Source organism: Ochlerotatus camptorhynchus, unplaced genomic scaffold (genome assembly GCF_037179485.1).
Source record: "Ochlerotatus camptorhynchus isolate MF236.1 unplaced genomic scaffold, CSIRO-AGI_Acam_v1.1 ptg000189l, whole genome shotgun sequence".
Lineage (NCBI taxonomy): Eukaryota > Metazoa > Arthropoda > Insecta > Diptera > Culicidae > Ochlerotatus > Ochlerotatus camptorhynchus.
In genome coordinates this window covers 783,156-809,589 of record NW_027040679.1, presented here as the reverse complement: position 1 = coordinate 809,589, position 26,434 = coordinate 783,156, and the positions used below count along the sequence as shown (strand labels likewise).

Sequence of the window (26,434 nt, the reverse complement as noted above, 5' to 3'; positions counted from 1 at the left end):
CGCCAATCTTTGTCGTAATACCAGAGGCGTCGCGTGCCTCATTTGTTTACCTGTGCACCATACTTTGTTTATTATAGTTCACCACCACATATTAGTTTTTGTTTTATGTTTCAATGCTCCATGAATTCGAGGGACATAATATTATTCGCAATTACTATATTAATCACTGCCTGACGTAAAATTTGAAGGGCCTATCATCTTGTGTAAACAAAACTTGTATGGCCCTTTTCGCGCTAACCGAAGTAAGAGTAATGGCAATACTACTACTAACTAATTCTCGTTTTTATCACAAGGCTAACTCTTTCGACTGAAGTGTAATGAAGAATATCCTTCAAGCACTTCTGAAAACATTTTTTGATACAAAACAGTGTCAGAATCTAGAAAAAATTCATGAAGTCCCCTGGGTAGCAAACTTGAATTAATCAACTCTCTATTCATCAGAACAACATTATCACAATGAACCAGGGGAAGCTCAAAGTTTTGACAGACGGTGCAACCATCGGTAATTGAGAGATTTACAACTAACAAGAGAGTGAGCTTTTGCGCTCTCTTTCTCCATTAAGCTGGGTTTAGATTAGGCAATTCAAATGATCAACTCAGTTGAATTCAATTGGCTTGAAAAGTTGAGCCTGGTTCAACTTTTTTCAATTCAAGTGAGTTGATCAAGTCAGTTGAATGGCATGGTTTACACGTTCAATTCGCGTTCAAGTCAGTTGAATTCAACTGACTTGATCAATTGACTTGCCCTGTCTAAACCCAGCTTTACTCTTTTTGCCTGCTATCAGATACCTATGCAAGTGCACAGCGAGAAAGGCACACTTTAGGCAGAGTCGATGTTATAATAAGAGTCCCACCAAGAGAAAATGTTGCGAACAAGCAGCACTGTTTGTGATTTATTTTTCGTCAGTGTAAACGGCAACCAGATTTTTTGCGTTAGCATCGGATGACTTTCATTCAGAAGTGAAAAATTTCATGTCAATAAAGTTGGGTTTAGATAGGGCAAGTCAAATGATCAACTCAGTTGAATTCAATTGGCTTGAAAAGTTGAGCCTGGTTCAACTTTTTTCAATTCAAGTGAGTTGATCAAGTCAGTTGAATGGCATGGTTTACACGTTCAATTCGGGTTCAAGTCAGTTGAATTCAACTGACTTGATCAATTGATTTGCCCTATCTAAACCCAGCTTAACAGAGCTTCTGGGAGAGAAAAACAATTCTGTGCCAACATTTCAAAGGGGCGTAATTTCATTTGTAAACAATGGCTTTAGCCGTCAATTTCTCGCGAATAAGAGCTCACTCATGAAAAAAATGACACCAGCAGGTAGAGGAATGTTTCCTCTACCGGCTAGTATTGTAATTTTGGAGAGGTAAGATTTCATTCGCGAGAAATTGACGGCTAAAGTCATTGTTTACAAAAGCAATTACGCCCCTTTGAAATGTTGGCACTGAATTGAAGAACATGAAAAAGTTTCGAACAAGTGCTTGTTATAACTTATAAATACCACAATGTACTAAATAAAGCGAAAAAATGTTTTTCATCTAAAATTACTAAAATATTGCCAGTAATGAATGCAATACTTGTAGTTCACTGGCTGTAGGAACGATGATGTTTATTTACTTTGCTTGTTTGGTACCCCACTTGACAGTTCGATTGGTACTTCTGGCTTCACTCTTGGCGGGACTCTTATTATAACATCGACTCTGACTTTAGGTACCCTCACATCAAAAATGTTCTTCTAATTTAAACTCATACATTCAAACCGGTCTGCAAGTATGATAACGTCCAAAGCGTACTAGACTGCTGTTTCCGTGTTGCTCCCGTTTGACGCGTGATTGCTGAAAGTTTCAATTACAACTAGTGGTGCAATCCGCCATGTATTGTGGAAAATATGTGGTATGTTTCAAGAGGTGATAGAAGGTCTGCTTGGCTTATATCAGGCATTTGACCATTTGCAAACTTGTCACCCGCCGTCCAAAAAAGCTCGCTTTTAGAAGCACTATTTAGTGAGTTTTGTCATGGTAGTGATATCGACATGCTTAGAAATCAATGCTTCAAATATTAAGCAGACCACCCGAACTGAATTTAATCCTTTATGAAGCAAACAAAGGTCAAAGATTTAATTGAACCACACTATAAAATAGTGTATTCATGGTCACTTGTGGTCTGGAGTACAGAAGTACAGCTATAATGTGACCATAAAATCTATAAAAATCTAAACACATTTTTTTATAAATATTTACACCTGTGTCGTGCACAGGTTGCACATGTGAACGCGACGCCACTGCGTAATACTGGATGTTTTATACACAGACAAACAGATGTAACTCTTCATTGTTTGCGCATTTTACGATTGGTGTGAATGTTATCGTTTCCATCACTCTTGTTCAACCCAATATTTGTAAAGATGGGTAATTCGAGATTCTGATTCTGTCGACGACAATGATGTTGACAAATATATTACAGGACCGTTCACCAACTGAACAAGTCCATATTCAGGTAAAAATTCCATATCAATCCTTTTCACACCTTGGCTATTATCAAGTATTGGAAAAACCGTTTTACTTTGCATTTACCACCCAAGTAGAATAAAATTACTAACACATAGCAAATTTTTAAATTATAAACAAAAAACCCTTTTCGCTAGTGGTTTGATCGATATAAGAAGAAATACATAAAAAATAATATCAGAAATCTCATGGGCTAATAACCTAGTAAAAGTAAAGTACACACTTAGAAATAACTAATTTTACACGTGACGGAATCCATCTTTGACATAAAGGATCAGACGTAATTGTTTCATGTAGAATTAAGTGCTCTGAAACTGAAAAGTTCGTTACTCGACGCAAAGTACGTTTGATTGTGATGAATTTCGCCTTTGTTATAACTCAATTCTATGTCAAAATTGACGCTCGTACATGTCAGTCTCAGAGCACCTAAATTTACATGATATTTTCTAAGTGTGTAGGCTATTGTATTATCTCATGAATAACATTGTTTTTGAGCTTCAAAATAATAAACCAATATACTTTAACTATTTTGTTTGTATTACTAATGCGCAGTGTTAGGAAAAACTCAAAAACTCAAATCTCATGCATGAGTTTATGCGCCTGTGAGTTTTGCCTTCCAAAATTCAACGTCGCAAAAATCACCGATGGATTTTCAGGTGCAAAAATTCATTTCTTTATATGTCGGCGCTATTACTTTTGTTTGTACATCAACGGTTGGAAAACCAATACAGCATGCGTATGCATGCTATCAATTCAGGTTTGAGCGGTTTTTATGAGTTTAAAGCTGGAATGATTGTTTGGCTTTGTAAGTGTGAGTGTGACTATCTCAACCGTGAATTTTGTTTGCAGCATTGCAAGCGAGTTTATTCACGCAGGGTGGCTCAACAAATGAGATTTGAGAATGATTTTCCGAAAACTGCCGTGAAGTTAACGATGCACATAGTTTGAGATGCTAAACGTCAAATACCAGATTTAGAGAGGTAATTTTACACGATAGATGAGGTGATGAAAGTACAGAGTTGATAGTTCCGTTAGAGTACGGTAGTGTGAAAATTGTATATAGAGAGTATCATCATCTCTCTTTACCTACGGCTAAAAATCACGTTAATAAAGAAAAAAATCTTTACCAAACTGGGAGGGGAATACCTTTCACCATCCCTCTCCAACTGGAGAGTTTGGTAAAGATAGATGATCAACCTGATTCGTACCTTCTTCAAAGTTGCTCTTGCTCGCTTTCTACTCAGATATATCTTAGTGTTGAAGTTAGTAGAAAAATGTACCAATCTTTGGAGCCAAAAATAAACCAGATCGTGTCGCGTGAACTTTTCACAAAGCGTTATTTTCAAAATGTTCCAAAATGTTTAAATTTGTTATGGATAAGATTTTGTCGTTAGCATGCGAGGTATTTTGAAGGTAATACGATCTAGAATCCTGGACTTTGATGCCAATTCGCATCTGCTTCCGGAAAACAAACAATAACATACTAAACTGCTTCCACATATTGCTGCGACAATTGTGGAAAGCATATAACTGAATATATTGTTCTTGACATTGAAAAATATTAATTTTAAGTGAATTTAAGTTTTGTTTCTGTGATTTCTAGTCTTTATCATTTGTTTCAGAACCCAAACTGAGACAAATTTCAAGCTTTAGAAAAAATAAAAATAAAAACAATATTCTGGGACTTGAAAAAAAGATTAATCCAATGCTCTAGACTTCGCACATAGAAAATTTATCAAAATCCCGAAATTCATAGCCATATTTCAAGTTTACAAGCTATCGTTAATAGTTAATTAGTCAATATTTTAACACATATATTTTTATTGTTCATTGATTTATTTGATAAGGCTCAATCGAATTAACTTTGCAGAGCCGAGGATTCTTGTTCACTATATAATGAGTCTTAAAACTATAGTCAAAAGGTACAACACAATAAAAACTTTATCTTCCACTATCCAACAAGCCTCCTCCACCAGAACGGGAACCGCTTCCAGTGGTTTCAATGTATGGAAGATTCGCCAACGGGGGTCAGAGCGCTTTCACTGCAGTCATGGACGCAACACGTGGTCAGCACTCATACACTCATCACGAAACTGTTGAGAAGGACCATACAATGGTAACTGCCAAGTAAACAGACGATCGCGTGACACACATCGAGAGTGGTCTGCTTCTGCCGACAGCCGAGTGAACACTGAAAACACACATTTTTGTTCGAGGTTCCAAGACTTATCAAGCTTATTGAAAATATTTTATCACATTTGCATCCGTTCCTTGAAAAAAATAATAATAGTAGAAATCTAAATATTTCTGATGTGTCTGTATAATTTTTAGAACAGGCTGTATATTCTATAAATTTATGTTAATGCAAACAGTAATAATTAAATTAGTATACAGTTAAAGGAATCTGCAGAGAACCTATAAGAAGGTGAATTTGAAAACTATTCTTGGATGCTTTTTTTTTAATCATGTGAAAATAAAAAAAATATACCCAACTGGGAAATGTAAGATTCTATTACAGATTTGCATGAAAAGTATGTAGAATTTTCAATGTTTCGTGACATGAACAGATTCTGCAATGGGGTCGTCGAAAGGTTCTTAAAATAATTTTGTAATTTTTATGTTAGCTTATTTTTCGATCTACTTTTTCCCCCACATAAATTGCTACAAGAAAATCATCTCGTGAAGGTTTTATACAAAAATATGCATTCTGGAAAAAAAACTTGCTTGTACACTGCAATCCATTGCATGAACTGCCATTACATTTGTTGGACGAAACATATACAGATAATGTAATAAATTCAACCTTACATTGGATGTTGGAGAAATTTGTTTTGCGGGTACCACCTATTCTAGTTCAGTGAACTTCCATTAGTAGAACGAATCAAATTTAATCGATAAGCCACTCAACCACATCAAGTTCGAGAAAACCCAACCGCTAACCCCATTCATCTGACGGTTAAGGCACTGACTTTGACTATAAATCTCCGCCCGATCGTAATCCAATTAGCGTATAATAGTGTAGTGCTATTTTCGTATTCTGCCAATTCCCATTTGATTTATGCTTAATCCGGTTTTCCAGTAACGTATACAATCCACTCAAGCCATCCTCAACAATTTGGGCAGACGCACATACAAATCTCTAATCGCTCGCCGCTTCCTCTATAGTGTTCAACCCTCCGTAACAATATTCATCTGAAGCGGCGCAAGCGAAGGATTCAAGAGGAACATTTATTTTAGATCGCTATCAACTGCATTCCAATCCCGAATGCATTCTCGTTCCAGCACTTGAGCTAAACACATAAAACACACATGACACAGTGGCCAAATCTCTCATATCGGGTGGATTCCATTGCATTTGTGCATCTGTGTGAGTTGGTGAGGAAAAGTTAAAAAAAAGGTTGTGGGTGATGTTTTTCCTCTGAAAAAGGCTCCTCCAACAGAATTATTCTACCGGCATCCAGTGACACCGTTTATGGCTGTAGGCAATATACGAACATGGCTTTAGAGCAACCTCAAAAGCCACTCGTCAACATCCTCCTCCTCTAGCAGGCAGAAAAGGCTTAGTCAAACGGTCGGTGATAACGATTTTTCGTATTCAGGACAAATTCGTAAAAACTTAGGTTACTCATAGACTCAGCCAAACTTTTCAAATACCTATGAGGAAAATCGAGAGAGGGTTCACTCAGTTTGTTAGTATACTCCTAGATTGAGTAAATATACATCGATTTTCCGCATATTCGAATGGATTTTTGAGGAAAACCTACGTGTATGTGACTTCGAGTGAAAATCCACTCTATTTTGAGTTGACCTCATCGACCGTGAAAGATTACAAAGGACAGTTGAGGAAAGTTCGTCGCTTGGTTTTTCAAGTCAAATCCCGTGTGTAATCACCGCCCTAATTTGAATGCAGTTGAAAATTGCTATTTTGAATAACTATATATCTGTGAGTTAGCATTTGCACTTTACATTTGCCTCGTTCGTTCATGGTAGAGAGGGTGTACTTACTTGGAAAAACGGCGTCAACGAGATGACCAGCCATAGCAGCACGTTGGCGAAGGTATAGCTGAACACTCTAATTGGACAGGAATTCATGTCCTGGAATAGATGGGCTATGCTGGAGAACGTGTAGCTCAGGTTCAGCAACGTTAGGCAAGCGACGGGCAGTGAGATTTTCGCATTCAAATGATGTAACAGCTTGCGGAATTCACAAATCTCCTAGAATTTCGTCGGAGCCGGTTGGGATGGTGTTTGCACAGGATCGCGGAGCATGACCGTTGTGGTTGGTTCGGGTTGTGTACCGATGGAGAATAATCAAAAGAGTAAAAAAATGCTATGTGTGAGAGATTATCCGGGTAGATTACATGCATGTGTAATGTTATGGTTTCATGAGTACAAATGTGCAGTGTGGTGAGAATAAATCACATTTCCGGTGTGATTTGATATTTGTGCGTAATTTATTTTGTAAACAAACACATCATTCGGCGATTTCTCGCAAATAAATGCTCAATCTCGATAATTAATAACACCATCAGGTAGAATAATCGATTTCTAAACGTTCTGTTTGTATTAGGTATATATGTATGCAGGAGCATGTGGACCAAAAAATGCGGGAGAATGATTCTCTGATTCCGATAGAAGGGACCGTTTGTTCATCCCAAAGTATCTTAAAGGTAACTTATATCAGATTTTTCGCATACATTCTCAGTGTTCTGGGCAAGTGCTTTCATAGTTAATTTAGAACTTGTTACTTATTAACTTTTCATTTGTCGTCCAGCCCAACTCAAATCTATGGCTTATGGTTATAGCGCGATTACTCGCTTTCTGAAAAGAGAAAAATGGAATATAAGGCCGTAGTAGAAAGGAAATGGAGGAAGGAACCCTAGTTCTATTTTCCCTTGAGAAAATGCGGGTCTCTTATCAATATACAGGAAAAGTTCGCTAAAACTCACAATGGCCCTTATTACGGGTGTCACTTCACGGTGAAAACGAAGTGAAGTGACTAGTTGTCACTCACGGTGAGGTGATTGCCATGTATGTAAATCAAATGGAAATCACTTCACCGTGAGCAACAAGTTGTCACTTACTTTTCCTTATTTGTGCTTCATAAAAGTTCGCAAAAATTTCCAACGCTCAACACGAACAGGTGAGAACTAGATTTCAGTAGAGTAGTAGAATGAAAATATATTGAAAAATATATAAACAAATAAATGAAAATAAAGGGAAGATTTCAGCCAATTTCACAATTGTGTACTCTTGTTGTTCTGCTGCACTACTGTTGAACCAAAGGCACTTCCAAGACTTTTCCGGGTTATTTCCAAACTAGTTCAAAAATTCTTCAGGTAATTCAAACGTCTAAAACCAGAAAAAAAGCTAGGACCACTCTCTTGCCGAATAAATCAATTGGAAAATCTATGTTGGAACTTGGCCATATCCAAACCTTCGACAATAGCGCGCTCGACATTTGATTTCTCATCAAAATACAGCACGAAAGCGGCTCTTCGAAATGATGTCTAAGACAAAGTTGTAGAAACCGAAACATAAACATCGGTGAATATATAAACAAGAAAGATCTCACCAAATGAACGATGGTTTGCCCGTTAAGCAAAAACTTGGAAGACTGTTGCATCTTTTAATTCTAGCTCAACACATCAAACCATTCCATCGGATCTTCAAAGAAACTCTTGCACAATCTGCCTCAAATCCGAATCATCGGGCTAGCTTGCCAATCACCTAATAACAGCTCTGACAAAAAGGATGCTGATAAAAAAAAATACTTTGAATTCCATTTCACTCGATCACTTGTACTTTCTTTGCACTAAAGTTCTTTTTTAGAACTATGTTATCGAGTGGCATATTGTTCCGGGCTAAAACGCGATGAAAAAAACAATCACAGACATAATTAAGCCTAAAATTTGACACTCGGACATTTTTCATGTCCTTACAGAAGCAGAGCACACTTCGATCGGGAAAAAAATTGTCTGCAATCAGCTCATCATAAAAATTAAAAATACTATTTTGGCTTTGGTATTGGCTTTTCAGTGAACGGTGGACGGTTTTGTTGCCAACGTTTCAGTCTTTGGAGTTGGCCTTTTTCAGGGAATATGAAGTTGTATCATCTTTCGTTCAACGCAAAATGTTTACGATCTGAAACTAAATCTAGCCCTGATGAGGATCTCAACCCCTTAATATAATCGTTGGTAATGATAAAACTGTAATCACCATTCTATCATTAAAATCGAAAATCCCTATCAACATTACTTATTCTCAAGGACATTCTTCCCCGAATGTCTATACTTTTCTGAAGATTCCAATGCTTCACTGAAGTTGATGGAAGTGCCCTAACGATCTCCGTACTTCAATAAAGTTTCCTAGACTTCCATGATTTTCGCAGAACTTTTCAAAAGTTCCCACGAAATTCCTGAACTAAATCGAGCTTTGATTTATTTGATCTATCCTGATGTTCCTACAATTTTCCAAAAAATTTTCTAAAATTACTTGAAGATCATGGAATTTCCCTTAAAATCTCCAAACACCCCTGAACCTTTATGGACTTACCTGAAGTTTTTGTTCTTTTATTATTTAGTTCTATAAATTTTCAAAAAGTTCTCGGAACTAATATTTTTCATGAAAGTTCTCTTATAACCTCAAAGAAAAATTCATGGAAGTTCTCTTATAACCTCGCAATATTCCTGGAATTTTACTGATTTGGATTACTTGGATTTTTTCATAATTTCACGGTACTTCAAGAATGTTACTTCATTCCTCGTTCTGCTAGCGAATGAGCAACATCAGGGTCTGTTGTCTCGTCACACGGCATAGCTTTGAAAGTGTTTTTTCACCGAAACGTTTCTTTCCGGAAAAAGTTTTTGTGCCTCAGGTGACTCGCGCATTTCTGGAGGAAGCAGCCGATCCTGGCGAAGCCTACGGTCGGACTGTCCACCTTTGAAACCCGCTTCGACGATACCGAAATTCGGCATACGGCAAAACACACGGACGGTGTGTACAACTGGAAACAATAACCAGCAGAAAGCAGTGAGTCACCGCACGGACGGTGTGTACCAAGGTGACTACAAATAGGTGTTCTAATGTGTCAAATTCATGATTCAGCCATGTTGGATTTTTGTATGGGACAGCGACCGAGTTTGTTTACAATTTGCTCTAAAACCGCACTTTTCCCCCCCGCGACCTCCTCGCCTATATAGTGACAAAGCTGTATCACCATTTATATACCCACCATGGTGTGTACGACCGGCATCTATTGTGGCAGCGCAGCAACAGTATAAGCAGTAGAAACACGGTAAGGCAAATAGTAGCACGTAGGGTTAACTACCCCATTTGCAGCCTATTAAGCACAACCCGCACTTAGTCTTGCTTAATTTAGCGCAGTTTAGCAACAAACGGAATGTTATTATTACTGATGGCTTCCAAATTTATTTACCTTTCCGTATGTACCGTAAGATTTGATAAAGAGAAACCAATCGTTGAGATATTGTCAAAAGTCTAACACTGCTTCTTGACGCCAAACTCGGCCTACGGATTCTAAACTAGGCCTAACGCATTGAAACGCCAATGAATTCACTTCGGCCTATCGGATGAAGATAAAAATTGATTCGGTCGGAGCGCTGCTTTTGGTTTTGGGAATAATGGGTGCAAACCTTCATATCACGCGTTCTCATTGACTTCGTTTCGTAGCTTATTAATTAAAGTATCGTACCAAACGCATAATTTACTTGTTGACTCTGAAATCATGGATTTATTCGAAGTTTTCTGCTCGATACTCCCAAAATGGGCGATTAGGCTGAAGTAGTTCTCTACCCTATCTGTTTTTTGTATACCCATTCCTCTGACTGTTTGCTTGTGAATCGTCTGTCTCTCCCCCAGTGGAATCGTTCCACATAGGGTGGTTCGTTAATAAAGAAAGTAAAAAAAAAAATTAATTACTTAACGAAAGTTTTAAATTTGGTATGGATGATGCACAGGGGGCGTCAAGCCTCCCAATGATAAAGTTAGAAAGCGTCATTACCAGGCGTCTTCTGCTTCGCCTTGGGTTGTCTACTTTCGGCAGAAAGAGAAAGCCCTAAACTTCTTAGGGATTAAAAGAACGTTGACACGTCGTTTTCCGGGGACCTAATTTCATCAGGTCAATCGGAACAAACTGCGTATAACCATAGAGGTAACTCTAAGACTAGAAGGTTCCGAAATAACGTGGTCATCTTTTTGGCTCAGCTCTGGTACTCTCTTCGGTCCCAAGCTAATCGATTCACCCCTCGAAACATAGGGAAAACCAATAACCCCTCATTTTATCTGTCAAACTTTCATAGCGAATCAAAACAAACATTGCATAGTACTAGAATTTCGACTTGAATGGGGTACGTTAATCGATTTTCTTGGGACCAATAGGCTAGTCAAGTACTGAGCCAATTTGAAATCGTTAGTTTCGTATTGATTGTTGGTATAACTGCGCTCACATATAAAGTCGCAAATGAGATTGCTGACGACGAGGGTTGTAATGAAGAGTAATACGTCTACATCCCATCTCGAGATGTGGAGATAGACGGCGTGGTCTCTGCAGTGACCAGTGAGCCTGACGTGTGATGACGTCATGGAAGGTATGGGGCGCCTTCAAAATGCTGCTACTTCTACCGTGGACGTTCTGGGTTGCGGATATTGTATTCAGCGACCACGGTAGATGGTAAAAAGACTTATTCCCCTTCAGGCTCACTACAGGTGTCTTTCGCTGGATCGGTTCTCCCAAAGTTTTTAGAAATTGAAAATGTTTTTTTCCCGGTGCGACTTTTTGTATCAAGGGTATATAATTATACCAACTGCAAAAAGTTGGGACACACAGCTGCTTTTTGTGACAACAAGCCCCGTTGTGGCAAATGTAGCCAAGACCACATGGAGGGTGCTTGCCAACAGGAAGCAACTAAATGTGCTTACTGTGGCAAAGAACCTCTTCATGCTTTGCAGGACTGCCCCGCGTACAAGAAGCGTACCAACAATGTGAAGCGTTCAATAAAAGAACACTCCAAGCTGACGTTTGCAGAAATGGTTAAGGTGCAAAATGGAACCTCTGCTTCGTTGGCATCAGCCGCTCAAAATGAAAACACTTTTGAGATTTTGTCTTCCGATGAACTGGACTCTGACATATTTAGCAGATGAGAGTGAGTCTCCGGAGGTACACGCCCCCGGTAAAAGGAAGCCGACTAGCTCCCAGGGAGTGCGCCGGAAAAAAATAAAACCACTCTGAAAAGCATGCAAAAATCTGAAGGTAGCGGGGATTCATTGAAAAAGCCGAACAAATCGGTAATTGCTGCTCCATCTGATCCTTGCTGCAGCTTTTCCACCCCGCCGCTACCTAATAAAGGTAATCTTAAGAGGTTACCAAAAATAAACACCACGTCTACTCGCAATTCAAAGAAAACTCTCCCGTCCAAGCGAGGAAAGATTAAATTTAAGGACATTGTGGATAATATTTTGAATGGCCTTGGCTTTCCCGACGAATCGCCACTTCGAGGGCTTATTGACCTGCTTGTTCCTACACCCAACCAGTGGATGTAAGATTCGCTTACAATTATGTGGGATTCATCATCAGAGGATGTAAGTGGAGACCGCATGAACCGAGGATGCGATATACCTAGCTGCGGTCCAATGCAAGACAATTGGAGACCGAAAAATGAAGAGTGTATTAGTGAGGTAAATTAATTATGTCGAAAAAAATAGGAAAAAGGTTGCCGACTGGACTCGAACAACGAACGTTGCGATTATCAGACCTGTGCCTTCTCCACTGCTCTCTCCATGCTTCTGAAGAAGGATAGCCTAAAAGCGAACAAGAAGCGCTCATTTCCTCTCACACTCGACTTCGTATGCTTTTTTCTGCTGGAGAGATTCGAGGCAAGTGTGTGCGTCGGTCTACCATGTTATACATAAAAATCAAGGTAAATGCTTGCTTGTGTAGGTGAAAGCACAGACAGAACACGAAATAAAAAAGGCAAAAAAACCATTACATCGCCTGCAAGGTCAACTTCTAACATTCGCTGCGATGTTCATATACAGAGGATGATAGGAAATGGAACTAACATTCATTGTAATAGATTTTTGGTTTGCGTGTATAGTCGGAAACTACTTCAAGCAATTGACTGTATCATGGCCCCTCATTGGTGAATTCATATCTTTCGATGGATAATTCGTCGAGTGAGGATCAAGATATGATCACTTTATTACAATGGAACTGTCGTAGTTTAATATCTAAATTAGACTCGTTCAAGTATTTGATTCACAATTCTGATTGTGATATATTTGCATTCTTTGAAACTTGGCTCTCTTCTGAAGATGAACTAAACTTCCACGATTTTAACATTATCCGCCTGGACCAAGATGATTCATATGGTGGCGTACTTTTGGGGATCAAAAAGTGCTACTCCTACACGCAAACCAAAAATCTATTACAATGAATGTTAGTTCCAGTTCCTATCATCCTCTGTTCATGAACATCGCAACGAATGTTAGCAATTGACCATGCAGGCGATGTAATGGTTTTTTGTCTTTTTTTTATTTCGTGTTCCATCTACGCTTTCGACTATACCAGTAAGCTTGTAGAACGACGCACATTGTAGAACATTGTAGAACGACGCACACACTTGTCTCGAATCTCTCCAGCAGAAAAAGCATACGAAGTCGAGCATTTTTATTTCGTGTTGCATCTACGCTTTCGACTATAGGTACCAGTAAGCTTGTAGAACGACGCACATTGTAGAACATTGTAGAACGACGCACACACTTAACTCGAATCTCTCCAGCAGAAAAAGCATACGAAGTCGAGCATGCGAGAAAATGAGCGCTTCATGTTTGCTTTTAGGCTGACCATATTCAGAAGCATGGAGAGAGCAGTGGAGAAAGCACAGGTCTGATAGACGCAACGTCCGTGGTTCGAGTCCAGTCGGCAACCTTTTTTCTATTTTTTCCACATAATTAATTTCACTCACTAATACACTCCACATTTTTCGGTCTCCAATTTTCTTACATCGGACCGCAGCTAGGTATATCGCATCCTCGGTTCATGCGGTCTCCACTTACATCCTCTGATGATGAATCCCACATAATTGTAAGCGAATCTTACATCCACCGGTTGGGTGTGGGCGATATGAACTCACACGGTACTGGTTGGGGCGAATCATACGATGACAATAGAGCGGGTATTTTCTATGATTTGTGCGACGATTTCAACTTGACTATCTTGAACACTGGTGAAGCAACACGTATAGCAAACCCTCCTGCTCGAGAGAGCCGTCTTGACATATCTTTGTGCTCTAACTCGCTATCATTAGATTGTCTGTGGAAGGTTATCAATGATCCCCATGGTAGTGATCACTTGCCAATTTTTATTTCAAACAAAAGTGGTCGTCTAAAAACAGATCAGTCAATTCAAGTTCCTTTTGACCTCACGAGGAACATTGATTGGCAAAAATTTGTATCGGCGGTAACTCTTGGTATTGATTCTACCGATCCTCTACAACCACTGGAAGAGTATCGTTTCTTTACCGAACTAATCTACAAAAGCGCATTAGAAGCTCAGAAACGACGTGTTCCAAGTGCATCCCTCAAAAAAAGACCCGCTACGCGTGGATGGGATGTCGAATGCACAAAGTTGTATCTTGAGAAATCCGATACCTTTAAAGATTACCGTAGACATGAAAGATCTGAGCATTTTGAATAGATACTAGATAGATATGAAGCTTGAAAAAAGCTTAAAAACTTACTTAAAGCAAAGAAACGAAATTACTGCCGTATTTTTATCGAGGGACTTTCTAGAGAAACCTCGATGACAACGCTTTGGAAAAGGCTCGCTATATGCGAAACCGCTCATCTTCCAATGAGAGTGAAGAATACTCCTCCCAATGGATATTCGACTTCGCTAAAAAGGTTTGTTCAGATTCTGTTTCTGTTCTGTAAAAAGTTGAGCATTTTTTTCGGGACTTTCTGGTCTTAGAGTTACCTCTATGGTAAAAGCATGCGAACTCAAATTATCTTACAACGGCGCCGATGGTGTAGTGGTAAGCGTGATAACCTCTCACCCCAGCAGGCCTGGGTTCAATCCCAGTCGGCGCCGCCGGGATGTTCTGAGGCATAACGTCTCTGATCACGCCTTCCTTCGGATGGGAAGTAAAGCCGTTGGTCCCCGGTTCATGAGTTGATGGGTCGATAGGTGGTAGGGTCCAGGTGTGGGAGCTGCCTTCCTGGCACGTCGGTAGCATTGGTGCTCAGCACGGAAAACAAGATCGACGGAAAAAACAAACCAAGGAAAAAAAAAATCAAATTATCTTATTAGCTTTTTGCCTATCCATATTCCGAAATATGGAGAGAGCAGTGGATAAAGCACTAGTCTGTTAATCGCAACGTTCGTGGTTCGAGTCTCAATCTGCATTTTTTTACGACATGATTCATATTTTCTTTCTCCATTTTCTTGCATAGGACCGCAGCTTGGTATATCGAATCCCCTCCGTTCATTCGGTCTCCGATATCCAATGATGAATCCCACATAATTGTAAGCGAATCTTACATCCCCTTGTTGGGTATAATTGTAAAATTTACGTCAACGCAACACAAACGGAGCTAATGTGGGTGGCCCTTTAGAGTAAGGAATGTTCATTAAAGAAAGTGGACACCTGTTTATCAATGGTTTAGAGTTTTAAGTTTTAACGTAACGAAAAAATAGTGAATTTTGGCTCAGTGTATAAAAACATTATTTATTTGGCAACACACCTGAAAAATATAATAAAAAGTGAGAAATTTCGAACGATGGGTCGGATCAGCTTATCAACTCGCAGATTAATTCTGCACAAATGGTTTTCCGAAAAGTTGTCGTTCCGAGAATTGGCAAAAACCGTAAAGTGCAGTAAATCTACAGTGTTCAAGGTTGTTAAGAAGTCTGGAGAAACGTGTTCTTTTGAAGATTTACCAAAATCTGAGCGAAAAAAGGGGGCATCGGACCAGAAAAAGGAGCTGAAATCGCATAAACCGTGTATCAAGAGAAAAGCCCGAGCGTTCTTCAGAGATGAGAAGAAAACATTCAAACTCACGTGAAATCGGTCATATGTTTGTTGATTTTCATTTACATAAAGTAAACTTATGAATTTGTACGAAAATAAATATTTTCCTTTGAGAAACAGGTGTCTACTTTCATTATTGAACAGTCCTTAATTTTCTTTAAGTAAATTGAACACCTTGAGGTTCTCTGATCTTCCCTGATGTTCTTGAAACTACCCTGAAGTTCTCGCAGTTCTCATGAAGTTTTTGGCACTGACCTAGAAATAAAAGGAACTGTCCAAAAAATCTTTAAACTTCCCTGATAATCTCTGGTCTTCAAAAGAGTTCTGAACTTCGAATAAACTTCCAGAACTTAAAGATCCTCGATTTTTTCCCAAATTTATGCATGTTTACGAAATTAGATGGAATTTTCCTAAACTCCCAGGAAGTTCGGAGAGCTTAAAATCATGCAAGAAAGTTAAGAAAGGGTAAGATCTCTAGCAAACTGATCCTAAGTTCCCTGAAGTCCTAAGAAGTTATCTGAATAATCCCAAAAACTCCTGAGCTTTTATGAAGTATACTGAACTTCTGATCAGTATAACGAATTTAGATGAACTTTTATGAGATTCTTTGCACTTTTTTGATGTTTTATTAATTTTCTCGAACTGGTACTAAGTTCACTGCACGACTACAAAGTTCACTGTACTCCTACAATATGTGTTAATTTACTTCTGTTCATTTCACGAAGTTTATTGAACTTGGATTTCTCTGAAGTAGTACTAATTCATTGAAATGGAACGAAATGCCCTGATCTTAAAAAAGATATCTGAAAATCTGCGTGGTTTCGTTAAATAAAATAATGTTTCCTGAACTTTTATTAAACTTCCAAGATTTGTACAAATCCACTTCTTCGCAGTAGTTTTCAATATATTTTCGATTCTTCAGCCGTGGGAATTTTTTGACTTCCCTGAATTTCTACTAAGTTCTTTGAAGCACTAGGAAGTTTCCAGAATATCGGCGCCGGTGGTGTAGTGGTAAGCGTAATTACCTCTCACCCCAATAGGCCTGGGTTCAATCCCAGTCAGCGTCGCCGGGATGTTCTGAGGCAACATCTCTGACAGGGCGTCACAATATCAGCTTCAATCGACCAAATCGATGCGACGAAGAGACTGCTGCCTTTCTTTTTATGTTAAAGTCGAACACCTTCGCAGCATTCTAGAACCTCAGTCGGCGTGCACAAACAAATGTTCAATCGCTTGTCTCTCATTCTCCCGTCGCTCCATTGGTCTTCCTTTCAAGCTTCGGTGAAACGGATGAGCGAAAGAGCGCTCGACTTTGATAGTTTGTTTTCTCTTTCATGAAACACATCAACAGAGGTTTCATGACGTACACACTTAGAAAAAATCACCGACTTCGGTACTTCATTTACCGAATTCTCAACAGCTGAACGGTCGGTAATGTTTTCGGTAATCGAGAACATTACCGAAAAATCTGTAAACTGGATCAGCAAAATTAGCTGTCAAATTTACCGAACGATCGGTAACGTTTACCGATGTGCATTGCTTGATTTGTAGTCGACTTTACCGGAGAACTGTAATTTTGAGGACGATATGCAAATCGAAAATTACCGAGAGATTTGTAATTTTCTAAAAAGGTAACCGACTCAACTGTAATTTTCTTTAATATTGTTTCAAGGTGGCGGACACTGAAACCCATGCAAAAATTTGGCTGTGCAAATTGCACCACCAATAAACAAAACCAAGTTTTTGTCGGAAAGATTTGGCGCTACACTGAAAACAAGGAAGCTTTGGAAGAATATTCCAAATGCTGTTTTCAGATCGTCGCCAACGGGAATGGAACTTGGACCGACAGAAAAAACAAGCAACAACATCGGCCATCTGTAATCGGTTTTTATTTAGATAACGAAAATTAATTATTTACGGAAAATATCTACGATTCACTCATTTTGGTGTTGAATAACAGCTTCCATAATTTCACCTTCTTATTTTTCACAAGCACGAACGCTTTTAAAGTCGATCGAAAATAACAATATGGTGGATTTGACGTTTACCTAGACCATTACCGAACTCAGTAATGGAACGCTTATTATTATTATTTAGCTTTATTTAGGAGGCTTTCAGCCTTAGGCTGGTTCGCCTCCAAGTAATGGAACGCTTTGTTTACCGAAAATTCAGTAAAATATTTCACCGAAGTCAGTGATGAGGCTGATTTACAGACCTGCCGGTAAAAATGGTTACCGTTTTCGGTAAATTAAAATGAAATTACCGAAATTCGGTCATTTCATTTACAGTTTTCAGCAATAAAGCGAGAAAATACCGAAACATCTGTAATTTTTAGCATTACCGATCTAAGACGGTAATTTTTTATACCGAACTCAGGGTCTCTGTTTAAGTGTGTATATGACGGAAAATGAAATAACACATTTAAAGCATTTCTCACGTCAAAACACTTGAAAATTACACGTAATATTTTAAATTTATCTTCCATCCATATATTTATCTAAAAAAAATTATCGAAAACGGGACATAACGCATTTTAAACAAATTGAAAGAGCGGTGATAGAGTGTTCGTGAAAGGGGATTGAAAGCTATAATGAGGTTTCGTTTAACTAGAATATCGACGTTAGTTACATTGAAAGCCATGAGCAAAGCAACGACGAGAAGATCCACAACCAGCCTTTCCTTCTAAGCGTCCTGATTTTTTTTATTTTCGTTTCTTGCTGATAGTCTAGCTAGGCTTTATTGAAATGAAGCGTCAAACACGTATGTATGAGAGAAACAAAATACGAGTTAATTTTAGAGCTTCGAAAATGTAGAGCCCTGATCTCTGATCATGGGGAGTAAAACCGTCGGATCCCGGTTCATGAGTTCGACAGTGAGCATTCATAAGGGCGTACACGCGATGATCGATTCTCTTCGTCGATTTTCTCTTTTGTAAATAACTCGACAGTGAGCATGCATAAGGGCCTATACGCGATGATCGATTCTCTTCGTCGATTTTCTCTTTCGTTAATAACTCGCTAGATTGAATGTTTATCGGTGCGTTTGCTGTTGCTGTTGATAGCCAATACAACCTGTTACTACTCTGAATTGAACAAATTCTAGAAAATTGTTTCGCTTAGCTGTAGCAATGCAAAGAGAAAATCGATGAAGAGAATCGATCATCGCGTATTCGCCCTTATGAATGCTCACTGTCGAACTCGCTAGATTTAACGTTTATCGGTGCGTTTGCTGTTGCTTTTGATAGCCAATACAACCTGTTACTACTCTGAATTGAACAAATTCTAGAAAATTGTTTCGCTTAGCTGTAGCAATGTAAAGAGAAAATCGACGAAGAGAATCGATCATCGCGTATACGCCCTTATGCATGCTCACTGTCGAGTTGATGGGTCGATAGGTTATTCATTTTTACGTAAATGAAAAAGATTCACCTAGTAACGAAAAGTGTAATTTCGTGCATTCTATGTCACATTATTGTTATTCAAGCCGTTCAAGACGAAGATGCTTGTTCACTTTAACAACTCCATGTAATTGTTTTGCTCATTTAATTTCGTTTCAAATTTAGCTGATAAATAAATCTGCACATGTTCATCACTGACAGCATTGTCACTGAGAATTGACATGTTTTACCTTGACGATGAATGTTAGCTCAAATGAGTGACCAAAGCAGAAATTTGAATATCGCCGTGTATTGTCTAGACTTTGCAGCACTGGTGTCTAGTCTTCGGCATTTTCAGTTGGTATCGATGAGCGTTTGAAGTCACGTTTTCAACTGCCACCTGGAAAATATTGATAGAAAGACGTCTTACGAATTTTGCTTGGATCCATCTTTCTACATTATGCATGTGGTTATTTTTTAACCACACATTGTCTCCTGGCATCAACCTAGTAATCTAGCAGGGCTTTCAACGCTGTCAAACGCTGAACCAAACGAGCAAAGTAAATAATCATTACTGTTTGCTCAATTTACCTGAAAGGAGTATTGTTCTCAATGAGGAAAAAATTGTTTAATTTTTTTCACAACATATTTGATATCTGTTACCCGAGTAGCACATTTCCGTCACAATAAGTTGCAGCAACTTGTTTATGACTGATATAAGTTGTATAGAAGTTGCCACAACCGATTTGTGACAAGCGTGCTACTAGGGTACTTATTTGTTTATTGTTGATTCAATTTAATACAACATGTATAAGTGATAAAAATCGACTTCGAATCGGAACGTTTTATTTAGTTTCATGGTAATAAAAATGATTGCGCTGCAAGCAAAACAGTAAAATATGACAAAATTATAGTGTCATGGAGCGACTTTCATCTTTCGTCTTCGCATTATTTTTGCAAAATGTTGCCGCGCTCTTCATTTTTATTCAATTCCGGTCGAACGTTCAAATTTTCTGAACAGCATTGCGGCACTGTATGAAAGTCATTTGAAGCCACTCGAAGAAACATGGTTATCAGTGACATTGCCAAAAGGTCCCTCAAAAATCGTGCTGCTGTTTTGACATAAATTTTCTTTGCGCGTCTCTATCAACGTCTCTACACCAAGGTTGCAAAGACTCATTTCAGCTAAAATAATGTTTTTCGGAATAATAAAACCAAAAGATGGTATGATGGCATGTTTTACTTGTAACTTACAAGAAGAGGTTACAAAGTATGCGTTGGAAACATAAAACCTGTAAATTTTGCTTTCTATGAGTCACAATCAGCGATTTGCTGATCGCTGAGTGAGTGAGTGAGTGAGTTTGTGAAAAATCGCTGATTGTGACTCTCATGAAGTGAAATAAACAGGTTTAATATGTCAAACACATTCTTTGCAACCTCTTCTTGTATCCTACCAATTCAAAATTTGATCATGGCATCTAATTATTTCATAATTTAGAAAAAAACATTGTTTTAGCTGAAATGAGTCTTTGCAACCTTGCTCTGCACTGGAACCAACAGCTGAACCTTTGACCAAATCAGTGCGAAACCGAACTTTTTGTCAGTGTGAACCTCAACCTGAGCTGGATTTAAAAAGCAAACGAGCAAACTGACATTTGTCAGAAAACAAGCAGATCCAATCTCAATACCCGATCCAGGTTAGAACTGAATAATAAACGAATTCACTATTAATTTTAGCAAAGATTTTTTGAAATACACTGCGTTTCTTTTGAAGTCCGGAAGCAACGATTTGAAGTTTTCTTTGTGGATGGTTGCTTTGATTGTTGATTGTTTTTTTTTTTTTTTTTTTTTTTTTTTTTTATAAAGAAAAAAGAAATTCAAGACCAACGATTTGAAAGGCCTTAACTCGATTTTGTAAAAAACCTTGTAAAGCTATTTTGTCGCGAACCGAAGTCCGCCAACGCAAACCAATAAAATTAACAGGTAAAGCAGGTAGAGCAATTTCATAGTGTGGCAATTTCATCGTGGACACCCTTTAGGGGAAATTCTCCTCTACCCGATTGTGTTTTAGGCTTGCGAATACAGGTTTCGTTTCGCGAGAAAATGGCCTTACATGCTTTGTTTACAAAATGGAGTTGAGGCCTTTTCAATTTTTAATCTTGAATTGTGTAAGCATTAAAGAGGGGTAGAGTGCTTGCAATTTTTCAACGATATCTTTATTAGGGAGGGAAATATGTTATGTAAGGATGAAGACATCAAATGCAGAATGCTGTACACACTAAGATTTTGTTTCCGTGATCGATAAATTTTACCGAAATCAGAACAGCTGAATGTTCGGTAAAACTTTGACCTTCATTTTAAAGGCTATTGAATTTGAAAATAATATCAAAACATGTTCAACCTTGTTTAAATGATCAAATCTTGTCAATTTAGTGGAGATTTAGTTTTAAAGTAGCTGAAAAGCAATTGAATTGAATTGCATAAATTTTACCGAAAAGTTCAGCTGTTCAGATTTCGGTAAAAATTACCGAAGTTGGCTATAATTTCAAAGTGTGTAGGTTTTAATAAGGGTGGAGGAGCGATTGGTATGATTTTACAAAGTCTTACGTTGGAAGAGGGCGAGTTGAAAAATCCCGAAAAACTGACAACATAATTGTATTTGTATTGTATTTGATGCTTACCAACTTTTTTCCTGATATATAATGACTTGTTCAACAGTTCACCCACAGACAAACGGACATAGCTCATTGAATATTTTTCAATATAAAAAATCGTCGCTAAAACACTACCGCCATCTGTTGAGTATACTATGATGGATAGTACGCTGAACTAGGAAGCGACCCTGGCGTAAGGGTTAACATCCATACCTCTCACGCTAAAGTCACGAGTTCAAATCTCACCCCGGACAAGTCACGAATAACCCAAGAGTGTTAAAGTGACTATTATAATAATAATAATAAAAAAAAAATAGTACGCTGAACAGATGGCGGTAGTGTACAAACGTCAAACGCAAGGGTTATTGACTATGCACGCCACAGGTACTACCAACTAAAAACATTTGAATTGACCGTTAAATGCGTGTTCGATGAACAAATTGCCTTTACTCAGCAATAACCCCTCTAGCTACAATTCCAGTATTAAGAGGGGAATTCCAATTTACGCAAGTATTTTTCATTTGCATTGCTTTTTACGGATCCCTTGATACTTGGGCTTCGGTAATGTGGATACGATATGCGGTCAGCATCTTTATTATTTATTTAATATTTTGGGGCCTCCCTTAGCTCAGTCGGTAAAGGCGCAGCTACAAAGCAAGACCATGCTGGAGGTGGCAGGGTTCGATTCCCGGTTCGGTCTAGGAATTTTTCTGGTTGGAAAATTTCTCGACTTACCTGGGCATAGAAGTATGATTGGACTTGCCACACAATCATATCAATGCAAAAATGGTACAGGCATCGAAAGCTCTCAATTAATAACTGTGGAAGTGCATCTAGAACACTAAGTTGAGAGCACGCAATAAGCTAATATGCGATATGCATTAAGCTTGAAATGCGAAGAAGAAAAAGAAGATCTTTATTATTGGAGCTCAAGCATCACGGTATCCGGAAAAATAAATAGCTGCAAAATCTATATCCATGAATAAGCATTCTTGACTGCAGGTAGTACGTGTTCATGCATAAAGGGTGATACGGTCAAAATTTGGTCAAGGGAAAACGCGTGTAAATCGGTGAAATCGTTTATTTAAAAAATCAAATTAAATTTCTTTTTCAAGTTCAATTAGTATAAAATTCAGGAAAAATATTCAGTTAGGCTTCCGCTTTTCCAAATCCGAATTGCCGGGTCTTACGCTTGACCCCTGCCATCAGATTTTGTACAGCCACCTTGTCCACCTTCTTCGCCGCAGAAAGCCAGTTTGCCTTGAACTGCTGCTCGCCCTTAGCAGTTTTTTTGGTCTTCTTTAGGTTCCGCTTGACAATAGCCCAGTATTTCTCAATTGGGCGGAGCTCTGGCGTGTTGGGAGGGTTCTTGTCCTTGGGAACCACCTGCACGTTGTTGGTGGCGTACCACTCCATGGCCTTTTTACCGTAATGGCAAGATGCCAAATCCGGCCAAAACAGTACGGAACAACCGTGTTTCTTCAGGAAAGGCAGCAGACGTTTATTCAAACACTCTTTCACGTAAATTTCTTGGTTGACAGTCCCGGAAGCTATGAAAATGCTGCTTTTCAAGCCACAGGTACAGATGGCTTGCCAAACCAGATATTTCTTTGCGAACTTTGACAGTTTCATGTGCTTGAAAACATCTGCTACCTTTCCCCTTCCTTTTGTCGTATAAAACTCCTGTCCCGGAAGCTGCTTGTAGTCGGCTTTGACGTAGGTTTCGTCGTCCATTACCACGCAGTCAAACTTCGTCAGCATCGTCGTGTACAGCCTCCGGGATCGCGCTTTGGCCGTCGTATTTTGTTTATCATCGCGATTTGGAGTCACTACCTTCTTGTAAGACGATAGTCCGGCTCGTTTTTTGGCTCGATGCACGGTTGTAGACGATACATCCAGCTTATTTGCGGCATCTCGGAGAAAGAGAGGTTAGGGTTTCGCTTGAAACTACCGGCAACTCTCTTTGTCGTCTCAGCGGCGGTTTTCGATTTCCCCCCGATCCAGACTTCCTGGCTGTCGACAAACGTTCCCCAAACACTTTAATTACATTTGTAACGGTTGATTTGGCAACTTTTAGCGATTTTGCCAACTTTGCGTGCGAGTAGCTCGGATTTTCGCGATGCGCGAGCAAAATTTTGATACGCTGCTCTTCTTGCTTGGACGGCATTTTGACAACTGAAGAGTGAATTCCAAAATCGAAATAGGAGCAACATTCTACACACACACACCTTCAAAATGAGGGGTGTTCAGGTTTTTTAAATGCAAAATTGAAAGAAATACGTCAAGTTGATATTGACCAAATTTTGACCGTATCACCCTTTATATAAATTCTAACAATAATAATTTCTGGTTATGAAACGATTGTAGAACGTAGGCTAAGACTTTTTCCTTGATAGCACAGCTATCACCTTATCCGTGATTTTGGAAGAGGAATGACCGTCATGACCGTATTTATGCTCGAAATGAGATCTTCTTTTTCTTGTCGGTCTCTGTTCCGCAATCTAGTGCCAATCACCGATGGACATCGATTGCCATCCATTGACGGCAATCGAATGTGCAGGAAGGCAGCTTTTCCACACCTGCGTAGGATATCGCACCCATTCAAACACACATGGGCTGGGACCAACGGCTTTACTTCCCTTCCGAAGGAAGACGTGACCAGAGATTTTTATGCCTCAGAAAAATCCCACCGACCTCGGCTGGGATTGAACCCAGACCCATCGGGGTGTTAGAAAGCAGTCACGCTTACCACTACACCGACGGCGCCGGCTAGGCTCAAAATGAGATGACGGTCATTATTTTTCCTCGGTGATATGATGGTACCACATGACAGATGTTAGTGATGTTGCGAATGAGTGAGAAAAGCAAAATAACGATATCTCACGGTTGTTGTGTCATATTGGTGAGAAGTTTTACGGAGAGAGAATTCTCAGTTGTTTAATGGTTAACCGTAGGAATCTCTTTTGTCAATCTAAAGGCTTTCAGTACCGTGATGCAACTCAGCACTGCTTTCATCTGTTCGAGTATACACATCAATACACTTATAAAATAGGAACTCAATTGGAAGTCAAATTCATGGGTACTACAAATATTATAAAAAAGGATTGTTGAGAAACAAAAATTGAACAGTGTACAGCACACTGTACACACTTACACATTTTTAACGTGTTTGTAAAAAAAATCCTGTCAATTTCGCTTTTGGAGAGTAACAATCAGTGAGCAATCAGGAATCATAAAATCGCTAATTGTGCCTCTCTGATACAGGTTTCATGTGTCAATCAAATATTTTATAACCTCTTCTTGTAACTTTACCAGGGCAAAATATCATCGCAGCATTTAATGATTTTATAATTACGCAAAACATTTTTATGGCAAAGTGAGTGAAATCAACATGCGTGGACTCAGGTAAATCTTTGTTAACTTCTATTCAATTTTTGATGAGGTTCCGCTCCTAAGTCTGATTCTGCTGTGACCTCCTGTCCACCCTCATAACGCTCATAAGTTATCGATATTCTGTTGATATCGGCTGCTGATGCCATCGATGATGGAGCTCAGCGCTTGAGATCCAGTTCATCGGTTGAAGAAGATGGAGCTTAACAAAGGATTTCTCGTGTACATCGTTTGAGAAATTTAACATCCAATTTAAGACCGTGCAACTTTTATCAGCTCAATCTAGTATTCATACCCAACGCCTTCAACATCAAACCATCATGACTGCGTCAATGTAACTAGAATCCACACAATATCGGTTGGAATGAATGTATTCGATCCCTTAGGGCCCATAATTTGATGCTAAATAGCACACCATCCAACGTCAATCAATTCATAATTGCAACGTTATACACGATATTCCCGAAACTGTACCTTGCATCTAGTGGAATATTTTTGCACCATCCGGCTTTGCTTCAAACTGACCGCAAGAAGTAGAGGAACATTCAATTGGCAAGTTTCCATCAGTGTTGGGCAGAAATTTCCTGTTCTCCCATATGTACATGTGTCGAATACGGACATCGATCGTTGTTTTCAAGAATGTTGCTCCCAGCTATGTTCCTACACGCTTTTCACGATGTGTGTAGAACGCAAGCGAGAACCAGGATCTGTTGATTTATTTATTCAATAGATTAGGACGGTGATTATGTGGAAAATATCTATAATTGAATGTCCTATTAGCCCTAGCGTGGGATGAAAGGCGTATGCGTACATTTTGCACGGTTCTAGTCTGTTATAAAATTGGAAGTTGTTGCAGTTGTAGCGTTTTGGTTACGTGTTTGCGAAATTGCAGGATGCTCTACTCGGAAATTGAACGATTCGTACATTCTGGCCGATTCCACCAGACCTACGACCAAGTTTCAGTGGCATTAGTGCGTGTGCTTTATAGTGACATTGGTATTTTCATTGCCCCCCCACTCTCTCGATCTGAAATCGAATTCGCTTTTGGCGCGCAAATATTTCAGCCACCGTCAAATATCCACATACCTATATGTATGTACGTATGGTTCGTTAGGCCGTTCACTTTTACTTTATGACACTGCTGCACTGGAGTGGAGGTACGGATATTGAACTTTTGGGTAACAAAAGGCCCGTTAATTATGGCGTGTGGCGTTTGCATAATGAGAAATTTTCCCAATGTTGCAATAAATCTCGGTGGAATGCTTCACGTTGGCTGGTTGCCTAGCGGGCGAGGAACTTTGCGTATTTGCTGGGTCCGAAATATGCCTTTTTGAATTGCACTTTGGGAAGCATCTTTCGGCCGCTGGATGGTACTCTTGGCAAAGCGATCGGGCAGGAAGGAATGCGAAATGAATTGGATTCCGTTCGCATGGTGAGTGGATTATTATTTATGTGTGGTT

At 39.0% G+C, this 26,434-nt stretch overlaps 1 protein-coding gene across 1 annotated transcript in view; it reads right to left on the bottom strand.

The window, feature by feature from the left end:
• The window catches only part of GrlHz (Gustatory receptor-like Holozoa), a 307,521-nt gene that overhangs the window by 36,490 nt on the left and 244,597 nt on the right, over positions 1–26,434 (bottom strand). Inside the window, exon 7 of the mRNA XM_065223284.1 lies at positions 6,511–6,720. Coding sequence (XP_065079356.1) covers positions 6,511–6,720 — 210 coding nt within the window. The remainder of the gene's footprint in view (positions 1–6,510; positions 6,721–26,434) is intronic.